The sequence below is a fragment of the Tuber melanosporum genome, assembly GCF_000151645.1.
Source record: "Tuber melanosporum whole genome shotgun sequence assembly, scaffold_116, strain Mel28".
Classification (NCBI taxonomy): Eukaryota; Fungi; Ascomycota; class Pezizomycetes; order Pezizales; family Tuberaceae; genus Tuber; species Tuber melanosporum.
In genome coordinates, this window is record NW_003298773.1 from 147,222 (window position 1) to 173,979 (window position 26,758).

Sequence of the window (26,758 nt, forward strand, 5' to 3'; positions counted from 1 at the left end):
GATATAAAATTAAAGAGTGAAAGAAATGAAACCTGAAGCAAATCACGAAAATCAGGTCACCTGACCCCTGTTCTGTTCCTGAATTACTCCGTACTGGGAGCGTTCAACCGATAGCCCTAGCATGGTTAGCCGAGTTATGCACATTTCGCAACATTCCACAGGTGGATAGGAAATAAGTGAATAAAATAGGAATAACGCAAAACGCTCCCTTGCTCGTCTGGATGCGGGTGGAGAGGGAAAAAAAGGGAAGAAAAGCTAGGGATGGTGTGGAGTTTTGCTTCAGCTTTGTTTTAGGATTGGATGGGGTACCGTATGTGCTCTGTTTGGGCGGCGTGCTAGTGAATGAGTGAGATACTATGACGGGATGACTAATGTTGCTTGATGAGACAGTTGACGCATTCCACGCCATAGCGAGAGCCATCCACCCAAATACTAGCCACTATTCAAATCCCAACCGAAGTTCAACCAATCACCCCATCCAGACTTGCAGATGGCTCACTACTCGAGTATGCCGGGCGCTCGCTATGGCATGGAATGCGTTACAGTAGGTTCTGCAACGGCATGAACGGACGAACCGATGGGTGGGCGGATGGACGCGACGAGAGGACCAGCGAGCGTGCCTCAAAAATTTTCTTCTTCCCAAAAATCAGGCGACCAATCGGTTCCCCCTTGAACACTGTTTCAACCAATCTGGTGGTTCCTTATCCGATCGGTGGCTTTTCACCCCGCCCCGCCCCCCCCATCGAGCTCGGAGGGGGTTGAATGATTGATTGGCCGGTCGAAATCTCGGTTTTGTTTGGAAAAAAATGGTTGGTGGGCGATCGTGTGTGTATGTATGTGTGTGTGAACCTAATTCTCATTCTTCTACGAGTACTCGTACCATCTTACCCGCAGCCCTTCATGTACGTGAGCGGCGAAAGGAATGGCTTTTTCGAAGCCGCGGATTGGTCTGCGCGAATTTGAGGTCTAGACCTCAGCCATCTTCCCCGCCCTCTCTCTCCTCGATGACTGGCGTGATGTATGTCGGGCGCTGTTGGGTTATCGGGTGGAATATGGGCCCTTGCGCTCGCGGGCGGGACATTGGGGACGGCGACTGCGTCGGTGGCAGGCCAATTGCAGGGTTTTGAATCCACCTGTTTTTTTTTTCTTCCTCGGAGCCTTGCCGGGGCTCGTGGTCTTCCGAGGGGGGTTTTGGAAGAGGAAGGTGGAGTTTTGAGTGTTGGCGCATGTTCCGAACACTTTTGGGTGAGGGTGTGGGGAATTCGAAGCGGCTTTTTCTGAGTGAGGGGTTCGGGAGGGGTTGCGTTAATTCGGTGGAGAAAGAGTCGAGTGATTTCTTGTGAGCGGTGGTGCGGTTGCACTGCAGAATTTTTTTCCTGCGTCTAGTTATAACGAAGTGGAATAGTGAGGGGGACTGATGGGTGATGTAGTTCCTTCGTTCGTTTCGCTACTTTTTTTTAATTTTTTTCGCCTGAAACAGGGCGTTTTATCGTCTGAGAATTCCGGAGAGCGGGGTCGGATGGGAGTACCGCGCTCGGTGCTTGCTGTTGGTATTTGTTCGTACGAACGAGCGATTGGGGGTTGCTGGGAACGCAGATGTTGAAGGGGTTGTGTTCGGGCTTGTCAAAAACTTCCTATATGCCGGCAGTTGCTCTATAAGCATTCACATCTGATACCAATGGGGGGGGGGAAAATAAACCTGTGACCGTGAGAGTGTTGTATTCTCAGCAGGCCTTTGAACCTCTTGGTAGGTGGGCATTATATCCCTGTGCAATTCACTCTGAGTTAGCTCTACAAGCACGAAATATCATATTCATTTGGGAGTATGTAGTGAGAGGGCCATTAAGTGCTTTGGCTTCGAAAATTTCCCCGTGCCCCCCCCATTCCTGAGCCCGAGACTAAGCTGAGTTGATTTTGCATTGCAAGCCAGGATTGAGCATAAAATGCCCAGAGTAATGACGGCCTGGAAGAAGGGTAAAGGTAGTGATTTGTGTTGAGATATGGGAATACCATGACAACCCTATAATGTTTAAAAACGAGACAAAAACGCAATGTATGATAGTAATTCAGGCTTGTCTATGGAAATTAGTATGCGGAAACAGGGGGGGGGGGGTCAGGAATTCGTATGGGCTTTTTTTTCATATCTCTTGCGGGTTTCGGCTTCTGGGTAACTCACTGCCTGGGGCGAGTATGATAGAGGATTCGCTACTTTTGTGGTATGATATTACGCTACTCCGGCACGCATTGGGCATAGTGCAGTACATGCGTACCCTATCACCGTAACTCTCCAGAAGCAGGGGCGGACCTCCATACTCGGAGACGGAAAAATTCCCAGGAAGGTCGGTTGTTGGTGTTTTCCTTATAGCGGTAACTTGGAGCCTGAAAGAGTACCGAGCGTGGTGAAGCTTGTTAAGTTATACGGGATTTTACAAAGTATTTCGTTGGTTGTGTAAGATATATCCAGTTTTGTGCTATAAGCCGTCGTCAACATGGCACCGATATCGGACCGGGATCGGGGAATCCTAATCCGCTCGTTCTTGGGGCGCTGAGGTGACATGAAGGGTTTATCGTATCGTACTGAAAAAAAGAAGTATGATTGCACCTGGTTCCTTTAGGACCTGATTTTAAACTGGAAATTTATGAGGGGTTTTCTAAACTTGAAGATAATTGTAAGGTTATATAAACTGGGCTAGGTGAGGGAGAAGAGATGAAAAGAGAAGACAAACATTTTAGATTATTAAAAGCTGTCCATCAAGCTGTATGTCTCCCGTTGGTAGTGATAATTGCCTCAACATTTACTAGTAGGAGATCAATGAACCTCAAAAGAACCTTCAGGGTGATATTTGTCCATTCTTATCAGTAAAAACAAAAGTTTCTGCGTCCGATTCATAGGTACAATGCCCTGATATCATCTACTAGCTGCTATCTGTGTGCCTGTTACTACGCGGGGCTGGAATTCGCGACAGCCAAAGCGCACTCTGATATGTATTTCGATTCAAGCCTAGAAATTGGGCCTAGGCCGAGTCGCCCAGGCGGCTAGCCTGGGTAGCACAAGGAAGCCCGTAAAAAAACCTGAAAGAATTGTCCCTTATGTTTATCAAGTCACACAATATCACTCATATATTCTAATTTTAAACCGCAGTGCTTTGAGCCCCAGGACTTGCGTCATCCCCAAGCTAGTATGATATTTTGTTGAGAAATTTCCAGTTAATTACCCCTTTTCATCGTGCAGTCTGATTCTTCACAGGTCATTTCTGTCTGGGAACATCCTACCCCTGGATTTGGGAATATCGCTAGCCTCTACTCTCCACAGTTATTACTTCTTTAATTATGCCAGGCCTTGAAGACGATATTAGCGAACTCTCCTCTCCTTCCTTTCCTAGCTCTCCCGGAACTTCCTCTCAAATTCTACTTGATGATCCAAGCAAAATCTCTCGTGTTAACCTACACGATAAGGACGATCGTGTGAACTGTGTTTTATCGTCACGGAGTCCTTCTCTGGTTCCAACCTCGATACTGCTAGCGAAACGAAAACAGTTGACGCCGCGCTCATGGGTGTGGCTAGATATTTCTTGTTTTCCTTCATCCGGGTCACCAACTCTCACCTGTTTTTCCTAGAATCAGCGCAGCTTCAGTGTCTCTAAAGTTAAAACAATTGATTTATCTAAATAAAATTGAATCAATCCCTGCTCTTGAATAGTTTGGGCTTTCAAGGTGGCCCGTGCTTTGTTCGGGTCGGGTCGGGTTCAGGTCGGGCCACCCATCATTTGGGCCAGCCCATTGCAAGGCTTGTTTCGATTTCTATTCGTCAATCTGTATCTATAAGAATGGATAATTGGTTTGGATCCTACATTCTTGGGGTAGAGTAATCAGATGGGACACAGAACTCGAGTATTTGTGTCGCAAGGTGTGCTTATTTATATCACACTTGCTCTAATCATACAGTGTAGTTAACACCTTGTGGTGTACCTCCCAGCCTCCGGGCAACTAACTTTAAGGGGGACCTGGGGGTTTCGCCTTGGTGCCCCTGAATCACAACTCTAGTTTTCCGTACTTTTTGACCTTGCGGTTTTCGGAGGTACCGCATAATATGGATTCTAGTATATTTGTTATGTCCCGCGCATCTAGTATGTCCTGAAATAGGTCGTAGCAGCCTGCTTTATCCTGTGCATTCTGTTGTTTCGCAGGACATTGGCTATGTCCCGTGGGCAATCTAAGCAAAGGTGCAGCTAATACCTTCTCCTGAGACTAGTATCTGTCTTTCTGCGATCCAAATGCTTTCTCAAGTCCAATTGCATCTGGATACTAGGGTTCGTGAGTATTATGCTATGGTATATAGGTTACTATATATCGGCTACATATCGGCTGCATACTCATTATATATTAACTACACACATAGATACAAACAAACTTCATCTATCTACTCTACTATGCACCCTCCATCCCCTCCACACTTCTAGCGATTGAAATATCAATACTGCGAGAAGCCATTACCACTTTCATTTCGTTTTCTCTCTCTCAGCGCCCCTAAGGAGTATTACTGTACTCGATTAACCTAATTTCTGTACCAATGCTCATGCATATCTTTTTTATAAAAAGGTCGTATTAATACTTGGTTTCGCCCGGCTTTTATCTGGACGACATGATAACCGATTTCTGGCATGGATATCATAATTATTATCATATTATTATACTGGGATTGGTGTTATATGCTAGGGTTTATGTTTGAACTCTGTGGATGAGGTGATGACATATCATAACATCATCATGAGGCCATCTTGCTTCGGGTTGACGCTCTGGTTGTTTGTGGATTTGATTCTCTGATGGTAGAAATGGAGGTGTCATAGGCGGTATGGGTGCTTCTGGAAACCTTTTTTTTAATTTTTAATTTTTTAGTATCAACCAAGGAGGAGCCATCGAGAGCATACTCTTCAGGATGATGCGTCACTGAGATAGTGGGGGAAAAAGGATACCCAGGCAGTTTTACTCTTTGTTTGGGGTCTAGTTCTATGGTGGTCTCGAATCTACGATCCTTGCTTATTACCGCAAATGGATGAATTGATGAAAATAGTTTAGCGCTTTTGTACTACCTAGGATTCTGTCCCTGACCGAAGCATACCACCACCCTCTTGACGCTTAGCTCCAACGGATCAACACGAATCTTCAAACCCCTCAAACAACCCCCTCGAAAGAAAAAAAAAAAAAAAAATGAACCCTCTCGCGATCCGAGATCAGAGACCAGAAAACATAGCCGAGCTAGTCGAAGCATATATCCACGCGTCAGGGGTTATAACGCAAAAATATCTTTCCACAGAAATCCTGCGAGTCCCTTACCCTCCAACGTACAACACGAAATTCATTCTGAAGCGCTTTCAGTCGCATAGTGACCTCATCGATGAGATGGCTGAGACGGAACGCGCTAGATCAGCCTTCAATAGCTGGATGCCGGGGAGCCACATTGTGCCAGACACGTACTGGGAGTCTGGATCCCCCCCTATGATCGCGATGGAGTACATCCCTGGAAAGAAGGGGAGTGAGGTGGACATGGAGCTCTGGAATGGGAGGCAGAGGAGGGTTTTCGTTAGGCAAATGGCTGTGATCGGAATATGTCTTATTTGGAAGGCCCAGGATAGGACTTCCCGGGCTACCACCAAGGAAATGGTCGGCCGGGGTCTGAAGGATAAGTCCGCTGTAGCATATGAGAAGGAGGAAATCGATAGGCCTTTTAATGATACACAATTGGGGTTTATTGCTCCACGAACGCCGTCGCTAAGGAATTTCATATTCTTGCGCCCTTGCGACGTAACCATAAGAGGGAGCAGGATTGTCGCAATAACAAGTTGGGAATGGACTGTGATCGGTGGGAAAGAGAGATAAGCCCAAGCACTGAGGATCTTTTTGGTGTGGCTGATTTTGATCGCACTGCCTCGACGAGATGTGGAGCCCTAGACTGCCTGGATTGGGCTATCATTGGGGAGTATGGTGGAGGAATTGGGGAGGATGATTTCCAGGAGGAGCGGCTTGAGAATGAGAGCGATGAGCACGACAGTGGAGGAGAAGGCGAAAAACTGGCAGAGGACTGGTATCATGAGCCGGTTTGGCAGCTTGTTTTCGAGTGTGTTTATCGCCGCGAGATACGTGCGGATAAATTGCCAATTGGGGAATATCTGAGGTGGACCAAGGGGGATCCGGGGAAGGGTTTGCCGGATAGTGAATCTTGGGCTGGATATGGCAAGAGGTATTAGCAGCAATATCTATCCGATGCAGAAGGGGAAAGCGTCTGAGGTTTGTGGGGTTTTATTAGTCAATGTGCGTGAGGGCAATCGGAGGTCATGTTAGAAATACTGCTTTGAAGGGGTTTGTGAACTTTAGGTCTCTTTTTGTGACTACCGTAATTGCTGTGGTGATGCGTGGGCTCTTCTCACCTACATTAGTGCCGGTATGTGGTTGGGAGGTTTAGGGGGGTTTGGCACGTCAGAGTTTGTAAGGTTAGAAGCATTTGGCAGTGCATACCCTATAAACTGCAGTCTGATATATCCTACCTTATAAACCGTGGCTTGAAAAAATGCCAATGAAGGGCTTAAGAAGCTATTGAACTGGTGATGGACGCGGTCAGATCATGCTCGACCATGCTCGAGTATATGTGATCATGATTGATCACTCTGCCAATATTATGCGATATACATGTGTGTCTAGGCAATCATGCTAGTATATTCAATCAAATATGTTATCCTGTCAGTATAAAACTATCGGCCCCGCACACTTGATAACAGATCCTCAAGGGGCCCCTTACTGCTAACTCGTCGACACACTTCCCTTCGAAATCCACGTTATAAAAAAGTCCTTGCTGAAATCATCCCGGAAAAGTGGCAGAAACGGTATCCGACACTCCAAGCGAACGGAGTAGCACCAATGACTCCGGCCTATAGGTCTTGGAGTAATTGCGTTTAGTAAATAAAAGTGTATTTATTAGCTAAAGTGTTGGCAGTTGAAATCGAATTGAACAGAGCTGCTTAAATATTCTATCACATTTCGAATGACGAAAAGCGACTCGAATGGAGAGAAACCGATGATGATTGGATATGCTCGACCAGGGTCTACAAATTTGCTGGAGCATTCGAGCATAGGGTCCTCTCGATCAGATCATGCTCCAGCATGCCCCCCGAAACCTGCTCGAAAATGCTCGTGTCCATCGCTGACGGGTGCCCGGCGAGTACTGTCTTCGACACTGCTGGCTGGCTTCACTATCGGCGAACGTGTTCGTGTCCCGATATATGCACGTCCATGTTTCCTTGAATTCTTGAATGCCATAGTCCGCTCTGAATTCTTCAAGGCACTCAGCCTAGGGTGTTTCCCTTGGAGCACTGGGTTGGTTATTATTTGGCTGATAGTGTCCTTGTGCTCTCCCGGGCTCTCGTCTCTATCATTGATCTTATAGCTCTACAAACTCATTAGAAGTGTTTGAACATGAGCTATACATGGCCACTTATAGAGTATCAGCACCACGGCGCCAAGACAGCGTTTTAATCAAGGCCCGGTGTCCAGATGCTGGGGCTTTATAAGGGGCTAGGTGTATCTCTCACCTGATCTTTAGCCAGCAGCTCTCGTAATGGGGAAGTTTTCTGTCAGCTTCTTTGGTTGAGGATCGGTTCGGGGTTCTCAGTTTTCAGTGGTCATTTAGAGAAACTTGGCAAAACTCCAGATTCCCTCCTAGGATATCATATCAGCAATGAGCCAAAGTGCCCAGTTCGTCCGTGGAATATACCGTTTCTTTTTAGGTGGCAGGTGGACCATGCAGATCCCCTTACTAAACTTCGCCACGAGGAGGCTTCGATCTGAGGATGATATTTTGCGATTACGGAACCCCCAACGCCCACCCCACCCTAAATTCGCAGTCAAAGCTGTTTGGATTGTTAGCTGGAGTTGCTAGAGTTCGATTGATGGCTGGAGAGCCAGGTGTTTGTGGATGTGTTTGGATGTTCAGCGATTGATACTTGGGAACATAGTTGCCAAAAGTCCCGAAAGCCATCACCATCACCAGAGCCTAGCACTCAATGTGTGCTCCCTGCCGGTTTGAGTCTCCCAGGTTTCCAACTTTCGTTCTCCTCCAGGGAGATGAAACGCTAGGAGGGAGTTCGAGGGCTGAGGGGAATGAAGGCCTGGTGCAAATTTGGGATGCTGAACGTAGGTCCGCATCCTAAATAAAGCATGCCTCCCGGTGGATTAAAAATGGGCTATTAGGAGAAAGGGGTGGTCTGACCTCGCTGGGAGTAGGCCTGTTGAATTTTGTATGGTGTGATCCCCCGGTAGGGCGAAGTGAGATAATAGCTCTCATAATTCCGGGGTTCCAGCAAGTGCGCTGTTATATCCTCGATGTCTGGGGCATGAATTAGGAAATGGAAAGCTCATCTCTGATCGATAACTGGTCTTATAAAGTAATTATGTTGCGGGTCATCGGTGTTGTGATAAGCCCAATGTTGGGTAGGATGGTGCTCCAGAAAACTCTTGGTTTTTCAGAACTTGGCCCGGGCTAGGGCGGTAAATTGGTCCTGTGCCGGTAGTACGAGGAGATCTCGCTGTCAAACCTTCTCGTCCCGATCTCTAATTAGAGAATCCTGGGGAGAAGAGACATTGGCTTTCTAATTTTAATCGGATATATACAGCAGGAGAAATTAGCCGTGCGAAACGCAAAAATTTTTTTGAGTGAAACATGTACCGTAATCGAGTACTCTAGATATTTGCAATGTGGGATCCCGGCAAAATTGGTAGTCTTGTACTTCGCCAGAGGCGAATGAAAGTTCAAGCTTTGAGGTTAGGTTTCCACGGAACGATTCACCACCAATTCTGCGTTCAGAGAGGACTTAACTATGATACCCTTAGGCACACTGCACTGGACAATAACTGAGAAGCATAATAGAGAGATATCTCCTACTCCCGGGGTTTGGAATTTCTGGCCCTGTTGCGCTCTAGCACTGCCCTGTTATGTTCTTGGCCCTTCTTATGCATCGTCACATGTTTGGGGTCGAGGGCGGGTCGCGTGCCCTGTAGGTGTACGGGTAATGCGATACTTGTGAGTCAAATAAGTTTAATGATACTTTTATAGGTACGGATGCCAGAGGCTTTATATACCACCGAGGGAATTGTAGGCGTTTGGAAGGCCTTGTGCCTTGCTAGGGGTGTGAACATGGATCTCTGGAAGGCTCCCCTTAGCCTCACTGAGTGTTTTATCTATGCATTGCGAAGAAAGTACTATATCATAGCAGGGTCGTCCATTGTATCATGTGAGATTTGGGCAGGGAGGGGTCAAAGGCTGTGGAGCGGCCTGAGGGCTCGGCTGTGAGCATGGGGGGACCTTAGTGTGATAGCAACTTCGGTTTGAATCTTCAGAATTTCGTCGAGTGGAGCGAAGCTCCAATATTAATACTAGTACTCGTTTGGGTTCTCTTTCACTTCAGAGCCAAGTCGAGCACAGAGAAGCTCGTGTCATGACGGGGTGTCATGCTTTTAACATATACTGGGAGTGGTCGGAAGAGTACTGCACTAGTTGCTAGATTGGGCGAAAAGAGTGGTCATTTTGGCCTGAGTAAAGAATGAATTGAATGATAGAAGTATAAGACTGATCGGAATGGTGGGAGGGGGAATCCAAGGAAAAACAGCACAGCACTTGTGCGGTCAACTACTAATACCGTCCGTGATTAGATCATCCTGAAAGAAACCACTAAGTTACAGCTGACAGTGTGTTCAACAGCTGGGGGTACACCGGCAGTAGTCAAAACGTGAGTTCTTCCGGCCTCTCTTTTGAAACCATATACACTCAATTCCTATAAGTTAGGTGACATCATGAGAGTTGTTTTTATTTCTCTTTTTTCGAACTCCTTCACTTGATCCCGATTGCCGAGGCCGGCACCCGACACAGTGGTATGAAGAATATGATCTCTGTACATTACACTACTGCACGAGGAAGCGATTGAATAGCGGCCCCACTTCCTTTAATTCTGGTAATCAAGCTGTGCATGTGCCAAAGCGCTTACCCTTCTACCGACACCCCGTCACCTACTTCGCTGGCATCTTATCAAGAACCTCATCAGAGACATGACTTTACAGCTTACCCACCGCCCACCGCGAGCAAAACTAAGACTTGAACGAGAGCTTATCTCCTTAGCTAAGTAGGCCACTTTTTGAATGGGACATGCCATCGCCCAGGAAAATTTGGTCTACACCGGTCGAGATGCAAATTTTTTACGGACAGGAAAAACGATCCTTAAAGAGATAGACTCTAAGTTACCACAGGATAAGTATCTCTGGATACACTCTATAGTGAATAATCTACGAGTTGCTGGTCCCCTAAAATGCTCGATGAATTCCAGTAGCCGGGTAAATTGGAAACCAGTTTTGCATCTCCTATAAGTTACAGACCCTCAACGTCCCCCTGTACCATCAGTGCGACCGGTCCCATGCCCTCTAGCAGGCGCTTGAGCTGCTACATATATTCGTCTCTGTACACTATGAGAGAAGTACGCAGTACCAGTGGCGCAGCCTCGTCTGGACTTTGGGTAATCGAGCTTTGGTTCTGTTCGAAGCAGTTCTCACGTAAGTCAATAGTGCTTTTTATAAGCCCTTAGCTTTGTGAGCGGGATGACATAAACCATTTCTTGGTCAACGGCGTATCTCACTCACAGAGTGAGATACTTGGTAAAGGGAATATGCCCTTTATGAGATGCATATGCTCTTCACGAAGCGAGCCCATCGGCGGGGGAGATGGAATGTGTGTTTGGGTAAGTCTTGGCAATAGAAGGTTTTACCATCTCCCGGCAAGATGATGCTGATGGAAGCTTAATGTGCTCAGGGAGATTTTGGGTGTGGAATGTTGGTCGTAAGGCCGTTGCTAACTATTTAAATATGGATAGGTATGCACGCCCACCTGTCCTGTACAGTATGATACATACTCATGCCTCCTCGCCAAGAGTTGGCACCCGTTTCGGAATAGCTGCCACCGACCTCTATGCAGTATAGCCTTCAATTTGCCACCCCCCCACCCACCTAGTATTCCAGTAATCAACCGACTGTACGTGTAAATACAGAAATCAAAGCAGCAATAATTTAAACAGAATCATGCATTAAATCTATTATCCCCTCCACATGCTCGAACTTGTAGCAAATTTGTATGAAAATTCATACAGAAACGATCAATCAGTTCCTGGGGCATACATTCCCACTCAATTGCCAATGCCTCCCGTACCTGGTCCTTAGTCTCCTCACCACTTCCAACAAAATTATACTGAGCCATTGAGTCCTTTAAGTAATTCCAGCATTGTTCGATTTTGTTGAGGTCAGGAGAGTTTGGAGGCCAGAATGGGATCTGGCTAACTCTCTGTCCTTGAGCTTCCATATCCATCCGGGCAGCTGTTGTATGGTTACCAGCATTATCTTCAACAAGCCAGCATCTGCGACCTGTCTCTTGCTGGATTCTTCCAATAAAGGGATAGAGTCTCTCATGAAGGATGTGCTTCTGGTAGAGAAACTAACCCATCCCACCACCGATACTTCGACTACGTATTTCCTCTCCAAACTCCCAGTAGGGCCGCCGGTGTAGCCGATGAGGTTCTATAGAACCATGGTTCGCATTGAAGAAGTTGATATTTTGGTTCAGAGCTTGGAGATATTCATGCTCCTCGGTGCCAGGTATCATTCATTGCTATTTGTCGCCTCTCTTCTGCTCGCTGAATCTTCACTGTATTTTCATCATGAAATTCTTCTGCATTTTCATGTCTCTCAGCTGGTGTTTCTTTAACCCAAATCCAAATTGGACCCTTATATCCTAATGATATACTTGCAGATACCATGATACTAAAACCATTTCCCTTCCTCTTGTCATGTAATAGTATTATATATGGATCTTGACCCTTTTCACGAGTAATCCATTTGTGCCTATGGGGTGCGCCAACCTCCAAAATCATTTCATCACTGTAAACTAATGACTCTATTGGTTGGGCCAATGCCCAGTCAACAAGCTGTAAGCGCTTCAGTTTACCGGAGGCATCAAGAGGAGGTTTATGTTGTGGCTTATACCGGTAGAGATTGTAGTTCTCATGCATAAGTTTGTATACAGCCGAATCTACCAGCTTAACTCCCGCCTCACGGACAATTTGTGGAAAGGTTCGAAGCCGGTATTCTTCGTCCTGAGTAGCTAACTCTTTGAGCCTTTCTGAGACTTCACTTCTGGGAGGATATCGTTGTGGGATAGCCGGCTCTTGTCTTTTTTTATTACCAAGATTGACTACTTCTAGTATATGCTGAATTGCAGGACTTTGTGCACGCTCCTATAACTCTGGTTAACTCTATCTTACTGACTTGTAATAGAGGCATTCAGTACCGGGTTGAAAGACTTTGGTATGTGTAATGTCCTTTTTGCATACATATTTGATGGACTAACTTAAAGCTTCATTTTCAAAATCCTTTTTCAGCCCAGGACTGAATGCCTTGCAATGGGGTTGATCTTGCCTCTGTTCTTCTGTAGGTTTTATGAACGGTTTCTTGGTGAAGGTGCAGGCTTGATGCGATTTGGTCAAATGACATATTGGCGGAAATATGTAGAGCAATAATTGGTCCTCTTGTAGACTCCGACAGACTTCTACCAACTGTCATCCTGTCATTTGTTATTAATATTACAATTATCCAAAGGACTGTAAGCAGTACCTACCTGTTAATTGATGACTTGAATGGATTGTAAGGATTGAACGAACTTTGGTATGCATATTTGACGTAGTACTACTTCACAATTGCGAGAGGTCACCCTGCAGTGGATCACGGAACATATTGCCACCAAGTAGTCATACCATACTACATTTGGGCTCACGCTCGCTATGCTGAAACGGGTGCCAACTCTTGGTGAGGAGGCACGAGTACAGTACGTACGCTCACAGCCTGATAAAGGTGCTGCTAATATTACAAACCCTCGCCTACTGTCCTACCAATGAGATTACTGTGCCATCACAAAAGAGGGCGGAGAGTAGGCGTGGTGTCAAGGAGATATTGTAACTAGTACTTTACTGTATGGCTCTGTCTTATTGAGCAGTCTCTTAGGGCACCCATTGCAGGTGCTATACCTTAGTTACCTGACATTGAACCGTACGAGCCAAACCGCAGGTCGATTGGTACCTCACTTGGGCAGTATCTCAGCTAGACTCTACAAGTTCAATTGAAAAAAATAAATGAGTCGCTCAATCAACCCTTCTTCTCTCTTTTTCTGTCGTTGGCCCCTCCACTAAATTGGGCATTGCTACTCGCAACCCCTTGTTTTTATATAGACTATCGGACATCTATGGTGCCATTCCTTGTATGAATATGACCTCTGGTTTTCCCGGTACAATAGTAGGGTGTAACACACGGGCTGGCTTAGAGTAGAAACCGCTGCAAAAGGGCCTGGATGAGCCCTCATTAGTCAATAAAATAGTCTACAGACGTGCAGGAGCACCATTCCTGGTTGCTGCGTCATTTATGGCTGCGGGAAATTTGGGAAATTTGTGCTTACGGAAAATTATTCATTGTTCTTTATTGATGTTTAGCCACTTGGTTGCCAAAGTTTGACGTCATGGTTAGTTTTAGGTTAGCACCGACGTTGCCAAGAGATTCCCTTGTCCGCCGCCCATCTCACGGGATGATTATTCATCCATTCAAAAGTGCGCCATCTCGCTTCGCCCTCATCGGTTTCTTCCTCCAGAGTCTCTTGCAACTGGCCGCTCTGACTACCCTAAGTTATTGGAAAATCAAACATCTCCAGCCCTTTAGGCCTCCTCCCGGGTTTTTAGAGCCATAGCCGGTGTCAATAATGTCGAGCAAATTTCGCCATGGAACCGAGGCGGTGGATGGCATAGCATCTCTAGTTGATACGGATCTTTACAAACTTACAATGCAATCCGCCGTCTTAAAGTTCTATCCTAACGTCGGTTTGTTTTCCCTGTTCGCTGCGCAGAATCGAGGCTGGCTGATATGTCTGGCAGATGTAACATACGCCTACACAAATCGGACATCTGACCTAAAAATGTCGCGCGAAGGCTTCGAATGGATTAAGGCTCAAGTCGCGAGTAGGAGTTCCCCGCAGATTGCGATCCTCTGGCCACTCCGCTGACCTGGTGCGATCAGAATTGGGACGGCTTCGTCTTTCGCAGGCGGAGCTTGAGTTCCTGCAAAGCGCCTGTCCTTATCTCCCGAAAACCTACCTTGCCTACCTCGAGAAGTTCACCTTCAAACCAGATGATCAACTTGCACTCGCCTTTACGCCTGACACAGGCGTTTCCGACCGTATGGCGAGTGAAGAGAATGGGGGGTTGGAGCAAAATGTCGAATTTGTACGCGATGTTTCAACCTTGTCATTCCGAGGCTGACACTGGTGCGAAGGGTGACGTGAGGATAGACATCAAAGGCAAATGGGTGGAAACGATGCTCTACGAGATTCCATTACTGGTTCTAGTTAGCGAGGCGTACTTTAAGTTCTCCAACACGGATTGGAACTACGAAGGCCAGGAGGAGAAGGCGTTTGCAAAGGGCATGCAGCTCCTGGAGAATGGATGTTTGCTATCGGAGTTTGGGACGAGGCGGCGAAGGAGTTATCGTAAGTATGGGCCATCTCGCTTGGCGTATGTTTTTTTTTACTGGAAGGTCGGCAGATACCCAAGAACTTGTATTGAATGGATTGGTTCGTGCGATGGCGCATTATGAGAAAAGTGGGGGAAGGAAGGGCAAATTATCGGGAACCAGCAATGTACATTTTGCTCATAGGTCTGCGCACGAATTTCCATCGCCTGTCACATCTTGGCAGAGGGGCGACATAACAATATGCTGAAATACGTGCTCAAATTTTGTAGGATGGGACTCAATCCTATCGGAACTGTTGCGCACGAATGGTTTATGGGCATTGCCGCAATTACAGGCGATTATACCCGTGCCAATGAGATCGGCCTCCGGCAATGGATCGATTGCTTTGGTGAAGGAGTAAGTATCTAGCTCCGGTACTCTTGCACAGAACCGCGCCTGACTTTGTTAACCCATCAGGTTCTCTCAATTGCGCTTACGGACACTTTTGGTACCCCACACTTCCTGAGAAACTTTGCCTTGAAATATCCTCCATCCGGCAGGTCCTACGCTGAGGTATTCGCAGGAGTCCGTCAGGACTCTGGTGACCCAGAGGAATTTGTCAAGCGTATGCGCAAGTTCTATGATGAGCAAGGGATTAAGTCGAAGAAAGTGGTTGTGTTCTCAGACAGTCTGGACGTTGACCTCTGCCTAAAGTATAAGGAGTTCGCTGAGAGGGAAGGTTTTATGCCTAGCTTTGGCGTTGGAACTTTTCTGACAAGTATATTCCCACATATCTTTAATCTTATTCAGCTACTAACTATTCAGACGACTTTGTGCACTTGAGTAATCCGAGCCGGAGGTCCTGGCCCTTAAACATCGTCATTAAAATCAATTCTGCGAATGGTAAACCCGCAGTGAAGATCAGCGATAATATCTCGAAGAATACTGGCGACCAGGCGACTGTTGAGAAAGTCAAACAAGAGTTGGGATATGTCGAGAAGGAGTGGGAAGATGGTAACGAGCAGAACCGCTGGAGAACTAGGATCTAATGAGGGTTGAGTTTCTATCTGAGACGATTAGATCCGATGGATTCCCTGGGTGTTCAGTTTCATTTTGTTTGCCGCTCTTCCTAGAGTCATGCAATCGGTCTTCATAACATAGATACGGGCAGATTTTCCTGGAAATTATATCTTTCTTAATACGTTTGTGTGAAACCTCAATTCTTGCATTCGTTCTCTCCAGCCACAGCATTCTCTAGTTTCCGAAAGCATAGAGAGGGTACTGGTTTGTGGGGAAGCCTGCACTAATTTACAAGTAAAGTAAGATATCGTCGAACCACCCCCCTACCACAGCACCCGCATAGCCCCCTGGTGAATATAGACAGGAAAATGAGACGGATTTCGGAGTTCTGATTAGAGGCATTTAGTGACTCGAGCTAATCGTTGTCCGTGTTCCCAGCCCCTACTTTCTCATTTTTTTTCTATGAGCTATACTAACCAGGATGATAGAACCTTGGCAACATCGGAATATGGAATGGGCGGCGATGCGGTGGGGTCGTTAGCCCCAAAACACCAAAATTGGGGTTTTTTTTTTGAGCCATTATATCCCACAGATACTTTGAAACTCACCATTGAAAGAAAAAAAACCTAGCATCTCTGAAGTATCATATAATATATGCTTGTTTCGGACTTTTCATCTCGAGTTCGTACAGAGCTGTGAGCACCTGACAGGGCAAGGTTTGTTGCAATCCCACCGGATCTTTCCCGTACAAAACCCTTGTCTTGGCAGGTACCTTGAAGAAAAAAGAGCATTCCACCCCTCACTACCTCAAGAGAATAGAAGGGGAAACCCACAGACTTTTTTATCTGGGCGTTGTTGTACAGATCGCTTACGGTATTGGATTCTTTTTTATGCTTTCCGCCTTGGCAGTGGGGTACGGTAACGGTAGCCCAAAACGAACCTCTACAGATGTCTTGGCACGAGTGAGTCCTGATGATCACACTTCCTAAATTCGGGCGGGGTATTCTCATTGACATGGAATACTCCTTCGATCTGAAAATGGGAATTTTGGGACAAGTCTAATTTCTCCATATTCATATCTTTCTATGGTTTCCATCGCAGAATGAACCAACGATTTAAAGATTAAATTATAGGAGCATTTTTTAGCAATAGAAAACTAGATCAAGAATTATTGGGGACCCTAAATGGGCTCCGATGTGCCTTGAACTGTTCTCTTTTATGTTTCTCGGATTCAGTTGCAGCAAGGAGAAATTTCAGAGTTATTGGGGAGATCCATCTTGATGGAGCTGCACTATGTTGAACCATAGTTTACGTTTCGTTACTGATTTTTTATTTTACCCTTTGAACCCTGGATTTTCTAAGTTGCAGTTAGGTTGTGGACTAGATGGTATTTATTGCTCAACCCTCATTCTTACTGCGACTTGATACCACCCATACTCTACAACCACTTTCCCAGAAACCCTATATAGCAGTCTTATCAGAAAAAACCCCTCCACAAGTTCCTTCTCAACACACACCTCCCACCTCCCACTTGGCAAACCCCCCCCCCTCATCAATCTTTCTTCCCTTCTCCCCTTCCATCCCCTCTCGCAACAAGAAGGTCCCACCACCACCCACATCGTCCTTCTAAATTTTCCTTTCAAACTCCATCCAAACACTACCCAAACATCTTCCTTACGATTCCAGGCTGGAAAACCATTTTCAACAACTCCAATACGATCAATCCATCATGGCTACTGGTGCAAATAAGCAAGCGAACACTTTTCACGAAACCCCCACTCAAAATCTCCGCTCGATCAACATTCAAGACCTCTGGTCTCATGACCAGCGCCATGTTAAAAATACTGGAAACGGGGGATTTTCCTACTGTCCTTCCCCATTGGGAACTGGAAGGGGCAACCAAGGTACATCTACCTCCTCTACTGAAGACCGTACTAAAGGCACTAATGAAGTGGAAGTAGCTATTGGGGGGACTGTCCAAAGTATGACTAGTGCTCAGGGGACAGGAGATTCCGGGTGCAATTCTTTCCTTGCCATTTATCATGGACTTGATTGGGATGATTCTCTCGCAATGCTTAATTGGAGATTGCAAGAGGCGTACGCGGGAAAAGGTGAATCCGCTACTATTACTACCGGTGCTACAACCTCCCCTACCGTTGGGCCTGAGGTAGAGTCTGTTGAAATGAGGGTTATCAGTCCTCTAGAACTTGAACCTTGTTATCAGTTCCGCTATTCCGATAGCCCGGGTTGTATGAAACGCGGCTCAAAGGGTAATAATTCTCAGCAGGCCGACGTATCCGTTCCTGCTCTGAAGAGCCTTGCCTCAGAATCCACCTCCGCTGCCCCTCCTGCGGGGAATATCTACCACGGCCTGAGTTGGACCGACCGTCTCAAGATGTTGAACCGAAACCTCCAGGAGGCCTACGAGAAGACTGATATAGGGAATCCCAACACCCCCCCCACTAATACCACCCGCCCACAAATAAACTTTTTCGCGGAAGATTCCCCAATATCCTCTCCCTTGCACCCCCCTGGACTCCAACTATTTACCCCCGAAATCCCCCCACCACCCAACTCTATGACACAGCAGCCACCGCTGGGGGACCAGCAACAGGTGTATCCGGCGCACGATGCCAATTGGGGCCCTTACCCGCCCTTCTCACAGCAAAACCCGCAGATACCGCATCATCTGTTCTGCCCATCTGCTGCTCATGCCATCTCCTGCGGTGGGTTTTTTGTCGATCCGAGGGCGGTAGTCGCGATAGACCACGTAGTGTATAATTCTGCTATGTTGATGTTTGAAAACTTCCGGAGGCAGTTCCTAGCTATGGAAGGAAAGTCTAATCTTGGCTGGTGGCCTGTGCAAGATAGTGGATTCGATGCTAGGGGTGTCGCCCAAACACCTACCTGGGCGGTTAATAATACTGTGGCTTCTGGCGATAATTTGGGGAGAGAGGAAGCTAAAGAGGAGATGAATGAGGAACCTCATGAGGAGATTGGCGGGGGCGCGGGTGGGGGGATGAGAGTTGGAACTGAAGTTGAAGCTCGGCCCGCAGCGGTAGCACATGATACTACCCCAATGGGTATTGATACTCAGCCCATCACCCCAGGATTGAGTATGCAGGATTTTGGTTCCCAGGTCGATACCGAACTGCTCCAAAATCAACTGAGCGTTACAAAGACTTCAACTTCCAGCTCCCAGACCGATATCATCGAAACTCCTTCCACTCGAGATTTCGGCTGCCAAGCCTATATACCTGAACCCACTATCGCCTTTTCTGCTCAGACCGCCCCTACTAAAACTAGCAGCACAGGTACATCTGCCAACGCAAAGAACCCACCAGCGCAAATACATTCAGTCCCTGAAACACAACCTCAAGCCCCCGCCACCAAAAAATACAAATATAAGAGGAAGAACAGGGCAAAGAGGAACACATCTGACGCTGTACCCCCACCACGACTACCGTCGCCACCACCACGCCCTCTTTTTTCCACTACCACCTGCGAATCCCTAAGTTCCTCTAAGCAAACCATCACTTCCATTACTATAGAAAAGGTTAACGAAGTGCCGCCTGCGCCAATCCAGGCAATGCAAATGCAGCACACACTAACCCTCAAAGGCATCACCAGAACCATTCATTCAATTGACCCCCACTCCCATGGCTACTGAACAGGATAGAGAACCAACAACCACATCGTTCATGCCACTAACTCAAGAAACCACCACACAACCTAATTGGAGCAAAGCGGTTATGTTCTTTTCGATCCTTTTCCTCGCCCTGGATTTTGCGTTCGGTCCAGTGGGGGGATGTTTGAGCGATTTCTCTCCTTTACAGCAAACATTGGGGTTTGAGAATAAAAAGGGGGGAGGCGTAGAGATAGAGCGAACAATGGAATTAGCAGACAGGGAAGGGAACGGAAGGGGAGTGGTCGCTACATAGATTGGGATTTTCCGTTTGCTTTTCAATCCCTTACTTTACGCCTTTTGTAATTCTTACTCTTCATTTCTACCAATTAGCAATCATAAATTTTTTTCTACTTCATCTTTCCCATCTCTTCCATTTTCTCCCCAGTCGGCTTTTTGCTTTGGGGGTTACGGTAGCAGTTATTGTATGAATTCGGGATACCGTTAGACGGTCGGGTGAGAGTGGGGGGCTGGTGGTATTAGAACGGTACAGGACAGCACACGACCTGGAGGCATTGACGCCGGGCTCTATAGCAGCTATATCACTACAAAACATTTTCCTCTTCTCATGACCCGTTTTCACATTTAATTTTCAGTGCTTCCCATCATTCATTGCCACTGGTAGTCCAAAAGGGTATCAATCGCCAAAATCCCGCCAAGCGTGAAATAAAGGGAATACGGGCAGTAGGGCTTCTCAAAGGGGAAGCAAGTATCATATCATACCAAAAGCCCAAATCATTTCATCAGTTTTGATATTCACCCCGTGTATAAAGGCTGGGTTGACAACTTCCCACACCAACCCGGAAGGGATTTGGGAATTGTCTTGGCATATGGTGCGAGAATGGATAGGGCGATAACTAGATCCCGGATGTGCAACACGGAATAGCCAACCTAATACTGGACCAAATTGTGTGGAAAAACCGTAGAAATATGCACGGAGTGAGGCATAACAAAGGTGGGGCTTTTTTTTTTTTTTTTACTTGGTTTGGGCTAGTATTCGGCAAGTTATTGTGTTGCGCAGAGTATATCTGGTAGACAGTTACCCGTTCTTGCGCCATATTTTTATGCTACAAGTATCATGCATGAAATAGAATCTACTAAAGTAGAAAATCAACTCTTGTCATAGCAGAGCGTTTGACAAACGTGATTGTTACTTGAAATTGTGATCTGGGATGAAATCCCAATTTAATTTGAGGCTGGATATCATTGATTTCAGGAAAGGGATACATTGGTAACCAAATGTGTATTCAATTTTTATATCATTATAACGAGTATACGTATTTGAAAATTAGAACTGATTAGGCGCAAAAGTACAAGTTATGCAAATCACTTTTTCCCAATATAAATCAAATCAGGAGGTTGTGTTTCGCAAATTGCGATTTCAAATCACTTTTTCAGGAAAAGTTCTCATTTATAGATTTCATTCAACCCGCGATTTGGAATCGAAATCAACTTTGCCGAATATCACGCCCTAAATCTTGTAGAATCTAAACTGCACCCACCCCCCAGGTTCGGATCGCAGGTCTGCTGTAGAAGATCGCGTATCTCACAATTGGTCAGCAAACCCCAAGGGCACAATTCCCAACACCTTGGGCAATATTTCCCGCTACACAAAATGGGGAGTTCGCAAGTTACGTACTGTGCGATGAGATCCTACGGGAAATTCCTTACCACTCCTATTTGTTATGTTTCGATGTGTGATTTCGTTTCACTGCAATAGTCATAATCCGGAATTTTTGAGGCTGTTTTCCTCAAAAATAATAGTCTATGAGCTAGAGCTTTGTTCCAACTCCAGGTTTTTCTAAATTCCTGCGAGAAATCCTCCGTTATTTTTCCCCCACGCACCACAATACTACTGCATGGGTGAGAAAAGCTCTCTTACCATTGCTCCTTTTGATTATTGCTCAACCTGCAAAGCTCCTAGTTTGAAAGATAAAAATAGACATTTTCACCAAGAGAATACGGAGTAGAAGCCATCTAGTATGTTAGGCAATTATAAGCGGCCCCCATACTGATGGTTCAGCAGAGCTATACGCACAATCCCCCCAGAACAATTGTTACGCCATCACCCGAATGATACCCAGATACCCGAGTCACCCCCCGGATACTCACACAGGCAGTCATGTGCCATAACTCTCAGTCTTTCAAGAGTAAATCACCCAGGGGGTTACTCGACCTCGAGTAAGCCAATAAGCACACTCCGTCCCAATCATCGACCGCAGATTAGCAAATTTCCCACAGGGCGCCCGGGCTACCGGCGGGCCTCACCCTCTGCGAAACCGTAGTACTTAAAATTGCTGTTTTCTACAGAAACGTTACGCAAGTAGAGCAGTTTCCAAATAGCGGTTGTAGAACGCACTTTAGTGCTAACACTAAGAATAGTTTGGAATTCAGGGCTGATCGGGTTGGGGATATCAAAAATACCGGTCCTCCAGTCCTTGTGTAACCGGAGCTGACCTCATCATCTGATAGCGGACATTAACAAATTGCTGCCTTACGGTAACCTCCGGGGTGTGGGGAAAGTGGGTTGTTTTCAGCTCTACCCGCAGGAGCTTTAATGAGCCTCGTCCTGATATGCATATCTTGATCCGATTGAGCGTCCCGCGCATCTCATTCCGTTCACTCAGGGTGTAACACCGAATCCAAGGCAAATTTAATCTCTCCAGCTTGATTTCCCCTACCCCAGACTCAACTCCGAGCGACGGCGCTACGGCACCTCGAACACTAAGCTCTTACCAAACAGAGATATCGCTATATCCCTAGGCTCACATCAGGGATCAGACCTTCTCAAGAATGCATCCAATAGAAATAATAATAATTCAATAACACCTTCGCCACTTGTGCGAGGGGTTGTCAGGGGCTTCGTAACCCCCAAAAAGATCTCCGTTGGGTTGACCCCAGACGTCGCAGCTCAAGTTAGGTAACGAATAGGACACTGTCGAACAGGGCACGGTGGCTTTTTCGGTAACACGCGCTACTTTATGCTTATTTTGAGACATATAACGGTGGAGCCAGCAAAATCCGAAGATCATCCGAAAAGTGCTGTTACATTGCTCCCGGTAAGCCACTCTATTGGGGCCCCCTATATGCCTTGTTCCGCGCTCAATCCCAAACGTGATACATCAACTTTTTTTCGAACATCTTGGTAGAAGGAGTCGGATGCACTCAGGGGAAGGCGGTAAAATAGTCGGTCGGTACAACTAAACCCCTTAATTATTTGAGGAAGATCCCGATTGAGCGGCTATCATGAGTGACAGCTTTCAGTAGGGAGGTTAACACCGGGAAGCATGATTGAACAAGGCTTTGACTTGCACTTGTGCGGCACGACACAAGGCTATAACGAATGCTCTTCACTGAAGCCGCCCTGCGCAGCCAGTACTCGAAGCAGGTCCAATCCTCGAAGCACACAACCACATATCAGATGCAAGAGATGTGGCTGCTCAGAGCTCATGCTACGCACACACTCGACAATCGAGGACTCCTGTGCCCCACCATCCCGGCTACCTTATTTCAAGAACAGTATGCTTCACATTCGTTGACGCTGGTTAACACAAGCTTGCTCCCAGCAATTCGAACCCATTGGGTAGTGCAAACTGGTAGTGAGGGTAGAAGCTGAGAGGCTGCGCACAGCCCATGCAATTCTTGACGGAATTTCGATAGCGCTGTTCCAATACCGGTATGATATTACCATCGTGGAGGAAATCGCCCTCAAGAGCGATAGGATATTGAATTCTCACGACACTGCCCGATGGGTGCCTCAGCCCCAATGCACGTCTACTCGTACCGCATTATATTTGCGCATGGCTAAGCCACTTCATGCGCCCTCAGGACTTGGGTTAGGGTTTAGCTACTCCATTGAATGACCCAGCATGACCAAAGGACAATTTCAGGGCGCCCTGTCCTGGAGCATTCCCCAGACAAGGTGGGCGCAATACCGGTATGCCGTTATCAAAATTCGATTATGCTAACAGGCCTTCGGTCGATTATGACATATTGCTGGTTAATTGAGTGTATGCCTCAGGGCCTCATAATTCCAGTGTTCGGATTCCCATGGGCTATGAGAGTTAGAGTGGGTTAGTCTAGGCCGAAGCGACCTAGCCATCCATCCAAGAAAAATATAGCCCATCTCCCCCCAAAAAAGCAAAAACTACGAAATAAGGTTTTTACCAGCTCGGTTTCCCCAGCCTTAGACTAACTTAATGTTCTCCAAACATCCTAGCCCGCGAATTAAGTTTTTTTCGGTGAAGATCAACGAAAAAAAAGAAAGAAAAAACACAAAGGTCCAAGGCCCCGTCCCCATGATAACCTACGACAGTGTGCGCGCGCGCAACACTTTAACCATATTAAACGAGGCCCCGGGATCGCTGGGAAAACCGCCCCGCGTCAGTCAAGTAACCCACCACTCTCGCCTTTTTCCAGGAGAGACAAAGTGAATAACCGCGCACGAAATCGGTACCGCAAGTGAGATGGCAATCCCCCCCCGACTACCGTAGCGATGGCGGGTATCGCCCTTGTGAATTCTCACGCCCCACCGGAAATCGCGTTGGTCGAGCATTCGGTGGAACACGTGATGAGGCTTCAGGGTTGAGACAGACAACAAACAGCTTACCGCGACGACAAGTGTTCAATGACTTTTCAAACTCCAGGGCAACAGCTACCTCTGTCTCTCCACTCTGGAATCGGGTTTACCTGGCCATATTTTGTGTTCAGTCGTTGTATCGCTATGTACGATGATTTAAGTTATCGTTATCGTATCGATAACCTACTAGCGGATCGGAGTCTGGGTCCTAAACTTTGTGCGCTGTCGAGGGGGGAAGGCTTAGGGAGGAGACGGATAAATTGATTCGGTTTGCATATTCTCACACGCGCTTTCGGGGGGGCGGACTCCTAGGCCAACGCACCACTCATAATTTAAAATGCCCCCAAATCAACAACACTCGGGGACGTCATCATAGGATATCACTCGCCTGGGTTAGGTTTGAAAGTGACACAGAGCGTGCCCGCCAAGAGTCCCCAAAGACCTCAAGGTTTGAATAAGGTTGGGAAATCACAGACTGGGAACCGTAGCGAGAGACTTCCCATTCAAGATTCAATACTCTATAGACTCTTTCATGTCAACTCTATAGGGGCTTTGAAGTCCCCAAGGTATGATATAAAACGCTTAAAGATTCGCTAGAAAGTGCTGCCAACTTCCACCGGCAATACTATCACTATCGCCACTATCACCACGCCATCTGGCCGTCATCGCTCACACTGCCCCCCCCCCCCCAACTATCAACACTACCAAAAAACCACCCAGCTCACACCAAAAATGTTCGCAGGTACAGTAGGAGCCTTGGAACCAAGAGTTTCACGCTTCTCCAAAACTTTCCATGGAGAATCCTGGTCTCCTCCCGAATCGCCCCCGCCATCTCCCTTAGGGTGGCACCTCGGGATGGCCTATCGGGTCCGCGCCCAACTAGAAAACACATCTCGTGAGATCCTCACTCAAGCGAATCCCCCCAGCCTATCGATGCACATGCGAAAGATGGAGGGAATGATAGAAGAGATGGAGAGCACAAATGCCGCCCTGGACCACGGCAGGATCTCCTACAATGACGCTCGTCGATCTTTGCAGCTCTCAATGGAGATGCTCTTCGACATGAGTGCGGAGTTGGATAGGCAGCTGCGCCGCATCCGATTCTCCGGCCCAGCGATCGCGCAGCAGGAGAGCTCCCCGCCCGGGCGCCATAGGAAGATGAGGTCCCATGGAAAAGGAAGAGAAGGAGGGGAACAGACGAGCGATAGCCCATCCCTCTGGCAGCGGTTTGCGAGGGCAACGGAAACCTTGGTGAGTGGGATCTGCGGAAAGCCTCGTAAGACCCGGGTCTCGACAGAGGGCATTGCGGGAGAAGGTGGGGTGGCGAGCGATCCGCGGATTCCAGAAAAATGATATTGATGCACAGCCGTGCCCGAGCTACCTCGGTGACCAAAGTGTCTAACACAATCAAACTAGGGCGGTTTAGTACTACTATCGGTCAAATTTCGACGCAGAAACGTCAGTAGTTCAGCTGAGAGAGAAGCCGCGGGGCAGGGGGCTGAAAGGAAAAAAACGAGCAAGGGGAAAAGGCACTAAAAAAAATAAAGGAACCGGAGTCAGACTAGTTACTGTGCTGACCAAAAGAAAGTAAACATCTTGAAAATTACTGTTTACCATCTTGTCTCTAACCAATGCTCCAGTAGATAAGAAGTACAGAGGATGGATCGCGCGGCATTACCAAGGCACCGTATATTAAACACAGTGCCCCTAGAAAATGGTCGCACAATACACCATGTCTAGGGCCACTAGCAAAATTTCAGCATAGATCAAAGGAGATGGGCTTTCTCAGAGGTGTCCCCTCCAGGTTTCTAAGGGGACAACAAATTATATAGCCACCCGGCAAAAAAATAACCCCCTGTTGAGTTTTGACTCCCCAAACCAACAAATAAGTTACGACATCCCTCACCTATAATGTATATATATACCAGCGTGTAAAAATGCAAGAACAAGGCTGGGTTCCCCCAGCCTCTCTCACGACTTGTGAACCAAAAAAATAGAAGAGTAGACATAGGACAAATAAGCAATGATAACCAAATCACACGCACTATGGACAACAAGAGTATAAATATCACAGAAAAATGCGCTAGCCTAGCAGCACCTCACGCTGAGAGTTCACGAATAAAATCCGGGGCGTGCTAGTACCCCACCAAAACCAACAGAAACAATAAAATCCGGTTACTAGGCAACAATATTTCTCCGAGCAGCGTTTCCAACCTATGGAGAGCAGTTAGACGCCAACCAAATCAACCCATCATGGAACCCGGGATGTGGTTCCATTGGTTATCTCCGATTTAAAATACACGGTCGCAGCCGCGTATGATACCATAATTACGAGCGAAGGGAGATGCGGTACCCCCATAAATCATCGCCCTCGTCATGCTACCCCAGCTCCTTGTATCCCAAAAATCCCTCTACCCTCCCGCGGCATAGTGGTGTGGAGCCCATTGCAGACCCCTCAGGCCCTGTATTTCCTTCTCCCGCCTCAACCCGCCGTAGCACCCGACCATTGTTCAAGCCTTACGGGACGTGAAGCTCCAAAGACTATCGTATCCTGCGAGTTCACTCCCACAAGTGCGATCTACACTTCTGCCGTGCACCAGTAGGTTACGCACCAAGTAGAAGTCTACCCTTCTCTTGACAAACTCTTAGAGGTACAGGCAAGGGGTGCTTGAACTACCCCCCAGCTCTGAATTTTCTTCTTTTCTCCTCTTTTTGCTTTTTGGGGGTTCAGTATTCCCTCTGCAGCGGATCGCGGCTAGAGTTAGTTGCTCCCCCTAGTTGCGCGCCTCCCCCTTGTACAGTACAGGGCACAATTATCAATTTACCGCACACAGCTCTCCACGTATTAGCTTTTTGAGAATCTTTTAAAAACCCCTAGGGATATAGTAGTGTACGGAGTA

At 47.0% G+C, this 26,758-nt stretch overlaps 3 protein-coding genes; 1 reads left to right on the forward strand and 2 right to left on the reverse strand.

Moving 5' to 3' along the window:
• Nucleotides 1–973: 973 nt before the first annotated feature.
• Nucleotides 974–2,008, reverse strand: GSTUM_00001700001 (uncharacterized protein; the record flags this gene model as incomplete). XM_002835740.2 has 2 exons in its annotated part: nt 1,700–2,008; nt 974–1,634 (listed from the first exon to the last, which is right to left on the reverse strand). Exon 2 carries the CDS (start codon nt 1,226–1,228, stop codon nt 974–976), a length of 255 nt encoding a protein of 84 aa, XP_002835786.1. The 5' UTR covers nt 1,229–1,634; nt 1,700–2,008.
• An 11,719-nt stretch (nt 2,009–13,727) lies between these two features.
• GSTUM_00001701001 (uncharacterized protein) lies at nt 13,728–15,758 on the forward strand. XM_002835741.2 has 8 exons: nt 13,728–13,946; nt 14,001–14,084; nt 14,143–14,291; nt 14,380–14,611; nt 14,667–14,778; nt 14,865–14,991; nt 15,052–15,352; nt 15,400–15,758. The coding sequence occupies exons 1-8, from the start codon at nt 13,829–13,831 to the stop codon at nt 15,621–15,623; spliced, it is 1,347 nt and encodes a 448-aa protein (XP_002835787.1). The 5' UTR covers nt 13,728–13,828; the 3' UTR covers nt 15,624–15,758.
• Nucleotides 15,759–24,343: 8,585 nt separating this feature from the next.
• GSTUM_00001702001 (uncharacterized protein) lies at nt 24,344–25,623 on the reverse strand. XM_052355855.1 has 1 exon: nt 24,344–25,623. The coding sequence occupies exon 1, from the start codon at nt 25,069–25,071 to the stop codon at nt 24,763–24,765; it is 309 nt and encodes a 102-aa protein (XP_052211687.1). The 5' UTR covers nt 25,072–25,623; the 3' UTR covers nt 24,344–24,762.
• Between the last annotated feature and the right edge of the window lie 1,135 nt (nt 25,624–26,758).

What these genes read in the sequence shown, in the direction of transcription:
- GSTUM_00001702001 (XM_052355855.1), bottom strand. Translation starts at nt 25,071, where the DNA reads ATGGGCTATCGCTCGTCTGTTCCCCTCCTTCTCTTCCTTTTCCATGGG.
- GSTUM_00001701001 (XM_002835741.2), top strand. Translation starts at nt 13,829, where the DNA reads ATGTCGAGCAAATTTCGCCATGGAACCGAGGCGGTGGATGGCATAGCA. An exon ending in GATTAAGGCTCAAGTCGCGA is followed by an intron (nt 14,085 to 14,142) that starts GTAGGAGTTCCC and finishes TGGTGCGATCAG; the next exon opens with AATTGGGACGGCTTCGTCTT. An exon ending in CCTTTACGCCTGACACAGGC is followed by an intron (nt 14,292 to 14,379) that starts GTTTCCGACCGT and finishes TGTCATTCCGAG; the next exon opens with GCTGACACTGGTGCGAAGGG.